The 13428-nt window shown below is 37.1% G+C and overlaps 1 protein-coding gene across 1 annotated transcript; it reads left to right on the forward strand.

The window, feature by feature from the left end:
• Nucleotides 1-3478: 3478 nt before the first annotated feature.
• On the forward strand, nt 3479-10844 carry LOC150092051 (uncharacterized). Its single transcript, XM_090415347.1, has 2 exons — nt 3479-3616; nt 10490-10844. The coding sequence occupies exons 1-2, from the start codon at nt 3549-3551 to the stop codon at nt 10743-10745; spliced, it is 324 nt and encodes a 107-aa protein (XP_090271473.1). The 5' UTR covers nt 3479-3548; the 3' UTR covers nt 10746-10844.
• Nucleotides 10845-13428: the final 2584 nt, after the last annotated feature.

A 13428-nucleotide genomic window follows, 5' to 3' on the forward strand; every position in this document is an offset into this window, starting at 1 on the left:
TATTTCGTGAACTACTACCTTACCTGGCCATTTTGTGTGAAGCAGATTTCCTATATGCTTGAAAATTGCCAGGAGCTGTTTGAAATTAAGTTCCTCATACGGTGCGTCTATGGTTGGACCCATGTTTTGTTCTGTGGAACAGGACATGCCTTTCCTTTTCCACAGTATTGTAATAATAGACAGTTTCTAATGCAGTAACTGACGCAATGAAACGATGGCGATGCTGATGGCAGTAGGCCTAGCGTATGGCCCCTGTTTTGAAAGAAAAAGGTTGACTTACCTACTAAGTTGATTATTTGAACCTGTTTGAGAACCAAACCGGTTGACTATACCAGTAGGACTATTCACTGCCAATAAATATACTTGTTAATTTCCTTGAATCACATTTTATATCAAATGTCAGAATCACGGATCATATGCATAAACACTTGGCAACACTTACATAATCCCTTCCCTCATTCTCTTAGGCGTATAGTTTTTATTTCATCTAAATGCATGCACTACCGCCCTCTATCTCTTCACTGGTTGGCTAATGGGAATTCTGCCTTTAATTTATCTAAATCGATTTCGGTTTATTTTAATTAACATAGTAATCCAAATTTCTATGAGTATACTAGCAAATTTATTTTTTCTATTTAGCTATTTGGACGATTATAGCCTAAATCTAAATTGCCTTGCTTAAAAAAAAAGATCGTTTTGTAAGTCTCAATCATATTAAGTCGTTCTAATGAAGTTTCTGATATGGACTGCAAAATTTCTGTCTCCATGGGAGTTGGGATTCGGTATAGTTGATAAAATCTAAAGCATTTTGGGTATTAAGTGGCAATTTCATAATACCTTAGTAAGGTTATAACAAGAGACTTTCTTGCCTTCAAATGAGTAACCAATGGATTACGAGAAATTCAAGAACAGTCTTCTTGCTATACCGACGGACGAAAGGCTGTTATAAGTTCGATTTTAGTTGCCAACTGGAGGAACTTTTTCTAGAGTTTTTTCCAGCCAGTTCCCGATTTTGTTTCTTTTCCCTCATAAAATCGGATTTTAATCCCACAATTCACAAATTTACCACTAGAATTCGAACTATTTCACGCAAGGAGATATGTACTTGGTAAGTTTCAGGACCCCAAGATGGCGGCATTTGTGTGTCTTACCTTCTCACCTGACACATAAACTTGCCCAAGAACTTTTGGCTTAGCCATCATTGATAAAGGGTGAACCAGTTGCCCATTTGTTTTTGTTTTTTAAAGTAAGGGATAAAAGAGTTCTTCCTACCGATCTCTTTTATCCATAAAAACTCTACTGGCTAACTCAACATTTGATTGAAAAGATCTGATGAAGGTTCCTCACGTCATTAGGATCCAAACCCAGGTCTACATTATATGAAAATCTATTAATATCTGTAAATGAGGTAAAAAAAGAAAAAAAATTGCTATGATATAATCAGCAGTTTTAAAATTATTTCCATCTCTAAGTGAAGTGATATTCTTTCCACGTGCAAATGCAACGGGAAGTGCAGCATGTTCTTAAAAGAATCTCTTGGATGAAGTTGTCATTAATGTTGTTGTGATGGTCGCAAAAGAATTTTCTGTGCCCCCACCCCCAGAAAAAAAAAAAAAAAAACCTACCTGTTTGAGAACACAGACTGTTGCATGCACCCATCTTCACCCCCTGAATGGTTCTAGAGCACAAACTCGTATCGAAAATGTTAATTGGACTTCATTAAAAGGGCTGTACGATCTGCTTCCTGCATTATTATTATTATTACCTACTTTGAATATTGCGCATGCTTGCTGAACGTTTAATCATTTCTTTTCTAACTTGCGGCTTCTGTCTTCGCGGACTGTTTGAACACTGCGTTTCACTGTTCTTGAGATCTAATTAATGGCTTCCAGACATTACTTAAAAATGAATCGTTTGTGACCGAATGCCGGTAGTATATTCTTTTATATGACGTGAAAGGGCGTTTTCTTCAAAAAATGGTAAACGAAGACGTGATTTGTGTTTGAATACTGATGAAAAAGTTCCGATTTTGATTCTCTTTTGTATGGCATGCAAAATCGGCTGAAATGTTCCTTACATCAAAACTGCAGCTTTGAGCAGTTTTGTGCTTTACCTTACATTCTAAGGTAAAGCACAAGAATAAGAAATTCTTTAAACACAGTAAATCTTTTCGATAAACGTCTTTTGGAGATATCAAACGAGGTTTGGTGGAAAGATGGAAACGGCATGGGGATGGAAACGGGGTTTCTAATTAATGTTGGGATTCAGCTGCTAAGAATACTGATTAGAAAACAGTATTCTCCAGAGAGTGCTCCTAGAATTCGCCCCCCTTAAAGACGAGCAGGCTGAACAGAAATTGAAGTTTTCTTTCTGTCGTCTTGTGAAATGGACACTTCGTGTTTTTTTTTTTTTTTCCCCAGGGTGTGATATTTTTCTGATGGAAGGTGATGAGATGAAGAAAGCGTTCCATTGGAAGTTGGGGGGGGGGGTTGAAAATGTTCAGTAAAATTCCTTTTCTTCCTGTTTTTGATATCAAGAAATGTGGGGTGTTCATCTTCATTCCCTAATTGTAATGAGCATTGCATTTTTGAATGGAAGGAGCTGATATAATCTAAAACGACATTTAAATGTGAAACACCACGTCTACAAATAATAAGAATGTTATCAACGGATATGTTCTTCGTGGTAGTATGGGATTGTCTAAAGAAAAATACTTCTTAGTGATGCTCACCAAAAAATTTCAGAGGATTTCCAAGAAGTATTATCCGCAAATGGCGCTTTCCTGCTACCAAACAAAAATTTCAATTATTACCGGAATCGAAGATTGGAAGCCATTCATAAGGATAATTTCCCAATTCTTCAGTTATCTCCATGAATAGTGCACTATTCATTGATATAATTCTTCAGTTATATCAATGAATAGTGCACGCCACAAATGAGAACTAAAATAACGTATATCATCCAACGGTACTCGACAGATGAATGTGTTAGAGAAAAAATGTGTAAAGATCGCTCCTCCCCCTTTTTTTTTTTTTTTTTTTTTTTGCTCCTCCCAAATCAACGTCATAGGAACACCCCTCACGCTTTTCACCTTCACAGTGCAAAGGTTATCACCGTTGCATTTCAGTCTGTGGTTTGATAAGCTGGTGCTACGGACTTTCAGGGATGCATAACTTGGGATGTTTCTCACTCGCCCTGAGATTATTTTTAGTAAGATATATGTATAACAACTTAATGTCTCTTATTTGACATATTTCCTTGTGGGAGGGTTTTTCATTATGGAAATCTGGAAAGAGAACACGAGCAATTAAATGACCCTCATAGCTTGAGTGGTTTCGTCTGCAATCCCAACCAAAGCGTAAATTTCCCCTAAAAAACTTAGCATCCGCCCCATAAATGTTTAATTTTCTATTCAGAAAATATATTATTAAACGGAATATTAAAAAGTTTAACTGTTTATTTTTATTCATTGAGATTATCTCCGGTACGCTCCCTGTTTTAAAAACATTTCCAAAGACGAAACCAAATGTGCTGCTCAGTACAAAGAAATGGTGATGTTGAGCGAAGTAGGCGATGATACCGAAGATGTGGACGATGGCCTTAGAAAAACCTGCTGGTAAGTCAAATTAACTTTCTTACAAGAATAAAATGTATTTTTAATGTATTTCTGCTGATTGTGGGCCTTAGCAAAGTTAATTTAAAATTGACAAATCAGTGACATAAGCCAAATAATAAATAAAAACAGCTTAAGAATTGGAAGCCTTAAATAAAATTTCGTGAAGTTATCAATTTCGAGCGTAAAAAATGTTGGCTGTCGGAATTGTATTAATGCTTTAAATACCGTCATTAGTCACCCTTCCCCACCCTCCCATTTCACGTGCACTAAATTTTTGTAGTGCACCTGTTTACTTTCTTAGATATTTTTTCTTTGATTTATTTTTGCGTTTACGACAGTCGAAAATATCGTATTAGCATCTCCCTGCTTAGAGGAGGGTACACATCGTCGATTTCTCATCACCCCCAGTACGATCAAGATTTTTCTTTCTTAACCGTAGAAAGTTTTATCCCCCCCCCTTAGTTAGAAATTTGTCCTTGTTTTTACTTCTACTCAAATAATCTGCTTCCATCCAGGAAAGGCAATTTTGAAACCTAAAGTACATCTCGTAACGTGGGTGGGCCAAGGATATTTTTAATTTATTTTTACATATTCCGGAAACACTTGTTTAGGGACCAAGCATGAAGCTTTTTCAAATCAATTGAGAACCCCAATAAGCATATCAGTGGTCCCACATTAGCCAATGAAATTCATCCCCTACCTAATCACAAACATCAATGCTCGCAGGGAGGGGGGGGGGGGTTCGAACATGCAGTCTGTTGATTGGAGTGAGGGTACGCTAACTTCTCGGCAAGTGAAGCAGCTTCCCGATGAAGTTACATGTCCACGGAAGCAGATGTCCACATTTGCGATCAGAAAGGTGGATCATTGGAAATTGCAGAAGTCTTATAATAAAAAAATAATAGTACACGTGACTAACCTTCGGGTTGTAGTTAGGGGATCTTATTTTGGTTTGGTCAGTCTTGACTTTGGAAGTTCATTAAGTAAAACTAGATCACTGACATCAACTTCAGAAATCAGATTATTAAAGATAACCCAAACTCGACACAGCTCGTCCGATTTTAAAGCTGTTCGGCATTATACTGCTTAAGATATAGAAGAGGGCGCTTTGTTGTGAAATTATAATAGAAACAATGAGCAAACCTAGTTTTTGATGATATTGTGAAGAATATATACGTTAAACGAGGTGTGTGTGTGGAGGGAATATGTTTATACTTGACTACTTATTCAGTGGCCTGTTCCAGTCTCAAGTCATCGCTTTCTGGGTCATCCAATTATTCATTTTCCATTTATTTTACATCCGTATGGTATTTTTGGCAGCCTGCTATTGTCCATTCGATTTACAAGTTCTATCCATTTTTGTTTATATTTACTTATATTGTGATTAATTGGTTTTATATTTAAGGTTTGTAAAATTTCTTAATTTGTTTTATGGTTCCACATTTGGTATATCCTGCTGGTTTTCTGCGAAATTTCGTTTGTGCTGTTTGAATCCGTTTTTTATGGTCCACGTTTCACTTCGATATAAAATTGGTTTAGACAGAACGTTATATAGTGTGATTCTGGTGTGTGTTTGTACCAGGGATGGCTTAAATATGTTATTTATTCTGCCGTTTACTTTAATCAAATTTAATGTCTTAATGTGCGTATCTTTTTCATCTGCATCCAGGTATTTGAAAATATTTACTTGTTCTAATATTTTATTATCTATCCCTATTTTACTCCTTATTGGGTTTTCTCCTTTGAAAGCCATTATTATTTTTTTACTTTTGATATTCTCATATTATGTTGCTCAGGTTTTTATTCCGCAGAATAGAATATACTGGCCAGAAGAACAAAGCAATTAAGAGAAAATACGCTGGATTCAGAGATTTCGTTGTTTCGTCCGTAATTAATATTGGATATTAATTACGGACTTTTTAATACATAGCTATGGATATTGTACACATTACTGTTCTTTAGACATTTCGGAACAGAAATTAGTGCTAATTTATTTTTATAATTCCATTGAATGATTTTACTTATCTCTGTAGATCATCTGCAAATAACAGCGTATCTGTCTTAATTTGATTGATATCTTGAAAAGACTGTGACAGCCGGTTCGGTATATTTAGGTCAGTTAATATTTTAAAGTTGAAACTAATTAAGACTGAAGAATTGGTACAAATGATAACATATTACAATAGTGATGCTTTTTACAGCAATGGAACAAAAAATACTAATATAACCGCTTAAAATATAATGTCACAACCTGAACAGTAACGCAGAGAATTATAATAATCACCTAACGCCTTTTATTCCCTTAAAGGAGCAGGAGAGGCCTTTTAACGCTATCTAGCTTTTGGAGACTGAGCGGGCAGTTCAATCTCCACCGGTAGCCGATCAGAGATAGTTGGCCCATGATTATCACTAATTATAGGTGACAACCGATGAAGAGACGGGCAAACACGTGCTGCCATCTCTTGGTACCTAACGTTAACATGCTGTGTTGCTGTCTGAAATAATGTGTGGTTCTACAGTCGATTTTACTTAAGTTTACGAGACGAAAAACCCTCTTGCCCGTCCCACAGATCGACTAACTCGAGAATCAGTCGAAGATAGGCTTAGAAAAAGTTCCTCCAGTCGGCGACTAGACTTGAACTAAAGTCTACCTTCGTGAGGCCTAGCGCAGAGGATGCAAATGTCACTTCCACTGAGCTACACAAGTATAGAATGATATTTTGAGGAAAAGATCTGTGATAGTAAACAGGAAAAGGAAATATAAGGAACTTTACAGTTTGTGTAACCAAGTGCAATAACCATACTGGTTATTAGAAAAATTGAATTTAGGAGATAGAGTCACTATAAATCAAATGACTAACTATGAGAGCTCATTCTGAAAGCATATTCTGAGGTTACAGACATACTTACTGTAGCTGCTTGTGACTAGGAATTCAAAAGATTTATGAAAAATTTATTTGTTTGCTTTCGGAATTATAAGCAAGTTCCGACCACATCTTAAACCATCTCAACATTATATACAGAGAAAAAATTAGTTATTTTTTTACAAATAAGACACTGAGTTAGCTTTGCATTAGGAACACCCACCTAATAATGCGTTGGTCTACCTCTCTGTGCAATCACAGACACCGAGGGAGATTCCACAAGGTGTCGACCATCCTCCAATGAGTAACTCAACCCCATGGCCACTGCTGCAACTCTGTCAGTTCACGCTCATTCCGCAGAGGAGGATCAGCAGTTCGCACATCCCGTTCTACTCCGTTGACGGTAGCTCAAGTTTAGTTGGGCTACTGTCAGGGATGTTTGTGGGATGATAACCAACGGACTAGGCATGACAAGAAATGGCTCTCCAGACCATAACATCACCTCCACCGACCTGATGGACCCCAACTGTGCAACCAGGAGATAGAACTTCATGCTGTTTGCGCATACGAACCAGGCCATCACCAGACGACCTACTTCCATTTGTCGCCTGTCCATTGCCGACGGTCCTTTGCCCATACGAGGCGTTGTTTGCGATTCCTGGCCGTCATCATGTGTACCATTGTTGGTCTCCGGCTGTGGAATCCTAGGCGAAGCAAGGTATGATACATGTGGAAATGGGTCGAACTGGGCCACTGTTGTACTGGTGGGTGAGCTGTGTTACTGGTATACGTCATTGCTGAGATACCAGTTGTGACAACCGACGCTCACCTCTAGGATCAACCACTCGTGGCTGACCAATGTGAGTGAGCCCTTCTGCGGGATATCTGTTCGTGGTTAAACCAGTCCTGGTACACCCTTGATACAGTAGTACGGGAGCCCGATTATGTACATAGGAGTGGCCATTTATAGTAGCCGCAAGTGACGTTGATATCACATGGTACTTAGTTATCAAGCCGAATATGTAAATCGGGGGAGGTTTCCTAATGCATAGCTAACTCAGTGTACACAACACAGAATTCGTAATGGAAATATTAATGACAAACAGGTACTAGTTGAATATGCGAAGAAATCGGTAATGACTATAGCCCTAATTATTCTATTTTGTATTCGTATCAAAGGAAACAGTTTTTTGTAGTAATCCCCATCCCAACAGCTGACACAACATTGCAGTGAAGAATTTATCCAAGAATAGTGTAAGCATCTTAAAAGACGCTGCATTTATGATTTTATTTATGTACCTCAACTTATTTGTTAAAAATGAGATATGGGAGTTCCATTTCAGATTTCCGTTCGTTATGGAGGACCAAATAATTTTTTTTTTTTTTTTTGACTAACCTGCAGTTTAAATTTTGAATATCACTTAGCTTTGTTTCATGCCATTTTATATTTATATCGTGATCTGGTTTATTTGTTAACATGTAGTGTGTGTGTTACGGTTAAAGTGATAAATCCGGTTATTATTAATAATTACCGGTTAAAGTGAATAATTCCTGGAGGAGTCTGTTAAATGTAATAAAAACATGTTTATAGGTTTTCTATATAGGTTTTTATTCTCAATAGAAATTATAACAGCTTAAGTTAGGTTAGGTAAGTTTATAATGAAAAAAAGTTGCAATGAAATCAGAAATCATTATAAACTAACCTAACCTAAACTAACCTGGATGTCGCATGTCGAACCAGGGTGTAGCCGTAGTTTGTCGTGGGCAGATTAATAGGGATAAAAGATAAACGATGTTGTGGGCCGAGCTTAATGATTGCGGGGCAGATAAATGGGGATAACAAATAAATGTTGTTGTGGGCAGATGAAAAACAACATAAGCAGCCTTGTGTAATTTTTCTAACAAAACTTGGCTTTTAGTAGAGAAATATGAACTCAGTATAGGAGAGAATAAATGACTACTATTTGGGGGTTATTTTGCTCAAATTTATTTTAAAACAAAGTTACACCAACTAGTTTCACCAACTGTAGCTGCTGGCTTCATCAGGGTAAAAGATGTATAAAAATAGTAAGAACACCTAAATGCTAAACTGTTAACACTAAATCCATAAAATAAACCGAATACAATTGTATTTTTTATAAAAGCAGAAAAACGCGTACATCACACGCATAGCGCGTGTATGGTCTGCTAGTTGTTGTGTAGGAACGATTTGTAGTTGGCGGCAAAATTCAGTTCTGGCATGTTGAAAGATCTAATAAGGGTGTTCCAGATCTCGGGCAGAATCAGTCCTTGGTTTCTATTAAGGTTTTGTTCTGAGCGGAGAACCGTTCTTTCATAATTCTGGAGCGGAAGGCCTCCTCTAAGTAGAGCATTATGAACGCAGTATATTAGGGGTGTGAATCAGCCAGAATTTAAGGTGACCTGCAGTGTGCCCCATGGATCATTTCTTGGACCTTTGTTGTTTAATCTCTCTCTCACACATTCATACAGGGTGGTTCAAAATTCCACTTACAAACTTTGAGTGGAGATAGAGAACATCAAAATCGACCAGATTCATTTAGGTAAGCATGACCGGAAACGCCACCGGAAGGTACTAACAGGGACACAAAGATACAGAAATAACACAAGGCAGTAAGTAGTGTAAAAAACTTTATTAGGCGTAACTGAACAATGCAATAGTAGTTGGATACATAATATGGTAAACGAGGTGCATGCTTGCCATCCCAGCGTTCGTAATCGATCTTATGTCAGCGATCTAATTATTACAGTAATCATGTTCTTTTACATTGATTACGGTCACAGAGGAAAATAAACTAAATTTTGTCACCATCAGTTGACTAATTTTGTATCAAAGTAGGGACAGAAAACTCATCAATTTATGTGAATCCCTGAGCTTGTTGGTTGAAGAACATGATTACTGTAATAATTAGATCTACCTTTTAGCAATATATATACATTTGTAATTTTGTTTCGGAACATTAAATATTTTACAAACTTTTTTTCCAAGGTAGTTGCATTGGTGGTCATGTGACCAGGGATGTATTTAATTTGAAATATTCAAGAACAGAACTTAATTCAGAATCATACACTGGAGTAATTAACACTTAGCAACCAGGGATGGTACGACTAGCAAACATCCATGCCAGGACATGAAATTTGATCTCTGTCACAGCATGGTGCAGATTATTCATTTCCACACATTTTATCAGTAGGTTCGCAACATGCTCAAGTTTTGACTTCATATTGGAAGTTTAACACTGCACCTGTACCAGATAACCTGGGCGCGTGTTGACTGTGAATGTCGTTAGGTAGTATATGAATTACTGACAAAATGTATGAAGCATAAAACAATGTTTACTATTTGGTCTCCAGCACAGGAGGATCCCCCAACAATTTTTTATGATAAATGTGTTTAAATGCAGAATAGGAATGACAATCAAGTATTTGGAATAACTTAATTCCAAAGAAATTTCACACAGTGGGACCTAGAAAGGTAATCCCCTCTTCTCCCCACACAAAGTGAATATTATGCAGACGCTGGCAATATCATGTTTCTAAAAGGCCAAGTTATTTTGTTGTGATAAGATACTGAGCCTAACAGAAAAGAAAGATGAAGCAAAAGACCTATGTCCTACCCAATTAAAAAGAAAAGCATCAAAATTACTGAGAAAGTGGTTCAAAACAACGCATACTGATAGAGTAGTAAACCTTGTTTTCACTCAAAAAATCACACTACATATGAGTATATAATTTTGATTCCTCTTGCGTCTTTCAAACGTACTGTGAGGTAATGGTTCATGTTGAAGAGAAACAATGTGCTGTACATTTTTCACTTAAAGGGAGAACCTTGCCCCAGTCTCAATTTTTAAACCCAGTAATGACTCCTTTTCAGTTATTCACATACCACTAAACAAAACTATTTTTAAGAGCATAATCTTGTCAAATCTTGATTTTGTTTTCAATTGTGTGATGAAAATTTCATGTCTGATTGATCCAATTTTCATTTCAGCACTTTTGTTGAATTCGTCCAATGTAAATACACCCACGTAGTGAATGACTGTGGCCACCATGCTGGAAAATTTCTCCATCGACACATGGATCGCATGTCTGGATCTCTCCTGACACAGCACTGTGCTGCTTATACATATGATCTTAAGGGTTGCCATACCTACTCCCTTGGATCAGTCTCTTACTGCACTTTCAGTGACAGCATGATGTTACCGATGTCTTTAATCTTCGTGGTCGTAAGCTTGACGACATATTGAATAACAACATCACTGAAGCTGTAAATTTTGTAAACACAACCGATTGTATATTTTGTATAATGGGAATTAAATTTCTTACCATGAGCTTTACTATTTTAAGTATTCAGAAATCTCGTATCATTAAACTTTAAAATACATCAAAACTTGAGTGTAAAAATATACTTTTAGTTCCATTTAATGTAGACTGAAATTATGATCGCACAGTAAAGTAATCAGTCTCATTTGTCGCTGCAATTACTGATAAATAATTGCAGCGACAAATGTTAATTTTAATGTTGATTATTTATTTTATTTATAAAAAAAAATGTGTGTGCGCGCGCGCGCACTCTCAAGAAATAACTTTCCAAATTTCTTCTTAGTTCAACTCATTATACACACATTTCTTCACTGAATTAAGCAGTGGCGCACCCAGGGAGGGGGTCGAGGGACCCTGGCACCCCCCCCCCCCAAAAAAAGAAAAACTAGAATTTTTTAAAAAAAATCTTTTCCTAACTAAAATTCATTTTTTTTTTTTTTATGTTGTGTCGTGTCTTCTATTTCTACAGGGTGTCCCAAAATTCAAGCAAGAAGTAATTTTGATAGAAAACACAGGTTTTTAATTAAAAATTGTAATTTCTTATTGATTCATAAAGTATACAGTATAGGGTAGTTATGCATGGAATATCTTATCGGTAAATGGCCTCCACGGCTTTGCTGGCACATACGCACTCTTTTGTCGAAATTTTCCATGACCGTTTTGCATAAATGTGGCTGAATTTCGTTGATACAGCGCCCAATTTTTTCCTTCAAGGCGTGGGTGGTCGAGGGCTTGTTGGCATAAACCTTAGACTTCAAAAAACCCCAAAGAAAAAAGTCCAACGGCGTTAAGAATTGGCAGCCCATGATCTGGGCTGCCAATTCTGATCACCAAAACGGGAAATTACACGACCAGGAAATGACTCATGCAGTAATTGAATTCTTTCTCGGGCAGTATGGCATGTGGCACCGTCTTGTTGAAACCACATGTCGTCCACATCCATATCTTGCAATTTAGGCACAAAAAACTGGATTATCATGTCGCGATAGCGAGCACCATTAACTGTTATTGCCTTACCAGCCGCATTTTCGAAGAAGAATGGACCGATGATGCCTCCAGCCCAAAATCCGCACCAAACAGTGACACGTTGTGGATGCATTTGTTCTCAACAATCACTCGTGGATTTTCTGAACCCCAAATGCGACAATTTTGTCGATTAAAGAAGCCATCAAGATGAAAATGAGCCTCAATGTTGAAGATGATTTTGTTCGAAAAATAAGCATGGATTATGGAACAACAACAAGTGGTTGTTCCATAATCCATTCAACGAACTCTCTTCGCTGTGTGTGGTCAGTAGGCTTCAGTTCTTGAGTCAATTGAACTTTGTAAGCATAAAGATGCAAATCTTTCGTGAGAATACGCTGTAGAGAGCTTCTCGAAATGCCCAATTCAAGACCACGGTGCCGAATTGATGTTCCTGGACTCTCAGCAACACTCTCACGAACTGCTTCGATGTTTTCTGTTGAACGACTTGTTGAAGGACGGCCAGGTGTATAAGATCACTAATTGATCCAGTTTCCTTGAATTTTTTAAATTAATCTTTTCACAGTTGATGAAGTTAAATCACTATTCCGACCATATTTTGTACGAAAATTGCGAACTGTAGCTGCCAAACCTTCATTATTTTTAAAATTTTGCTCAACAATGAAAATGCGTTGTTCTTTCGTGTAGCGCTCCATTTTTAATAACCCTGAACTGTTAGCTGTCACGCTGTCTTTTTTTTTCCCCCCTCGTTGGCAACACTTTACCGCACAAATGGCGCTAAATTTAAATCTTGCGTGAATTTTGGGACACCCTTTACTTATGAATTAGCGGTCACGTAAGATGGGAATATCCTATAGCTCTCGGGAATCACTGCCGCTGTGCAAGGCGACAGTGATTCCCGACTAAATTCTACACCGACTGAACTACGGAGGCTCTGCAGTGAATGTGATTATCCATATTAACCGTGCGGAGGTCGCACTCGAAAAAATTTCAGCCGAGGTCGCGTGTATCTGAGAGATACATTCATTACTAGTATGTGTAAAATGCGATAAAACTTATACAATTTACTATAAAATATCAGAAATCTTTACATAACACGTGTTAAACCAAACCTAACTGCATAAACAGTGTGGAATATCACTCGTGATATGCATACACAGCTACTCATGACATCCAAGCTATACACTGGATATGTGTAAGAATATTTATGTAAACAATTTGCATGTATCTATCAGATCAGCTGCGACCTCCGCAGGTTTAAGATACTTTTCACACCTCATTCTACACTGAAAGACCAGTAGAAATAATACCTTGGGTAAAATATACCAATCCAATGCTGCGTGTCTAGTTCAGCAACTGGAGGATAAGAGAAATTATTTTCTTACATGAAAGAATGAGCTTCTGAGACATGAAAGATTTTTGAGAACTTTTGAGCGTTCCTCATAACAGGGTGATGTGACGTTCACTTTCAAATAGCACGATATCATAAAATGATGTCGTCAGCCAGCGAGTCAAAAATAAAATAAAATTAAATTAACTGAGGTTTTAACCGGAGTAAAGAAAATGTTTATATCAAAAGCTAATAAAAACAAGGGAATTAAAAAAAAAATAAATAAATAAATA

The sequence above is a fragment of the Typopeltis vanoorti genome, unplaced genomic scaffold (genome assembly GCF_054136105.1).
Source record: "Typopeltis vanoorti isolate ZY-2024b unplaced genomic scaffold, IOZ_Tvanoo_1.0 HiC_scaffold_95, whole genome shotgun sequence".
Taxonomy (NCBI): Eukaryota; Metazoa; Arthropoda; class Arachnida; order Uropygi; family Thelyphonidae; genus Typopeltis; species Typopeltis vanoorti.

Bases quoted from the DNA above. Each gene is read 5' to 3' on its own strand.
- LOC150092051 (XM_090415347.1), top strand. From the start codon at position 3,549: ATGGTGATGTTGAGCGAAGTAGGCGATGATACCGAAGATGTGGACGAT. The intron at 3,617-10,489 runs GTAAGTCAAATT...TTTTCATTTCAG, and splicing joins GGCCTTAGAAAAACCTGCTG to CACTTTTGTTGAATTCGTCC.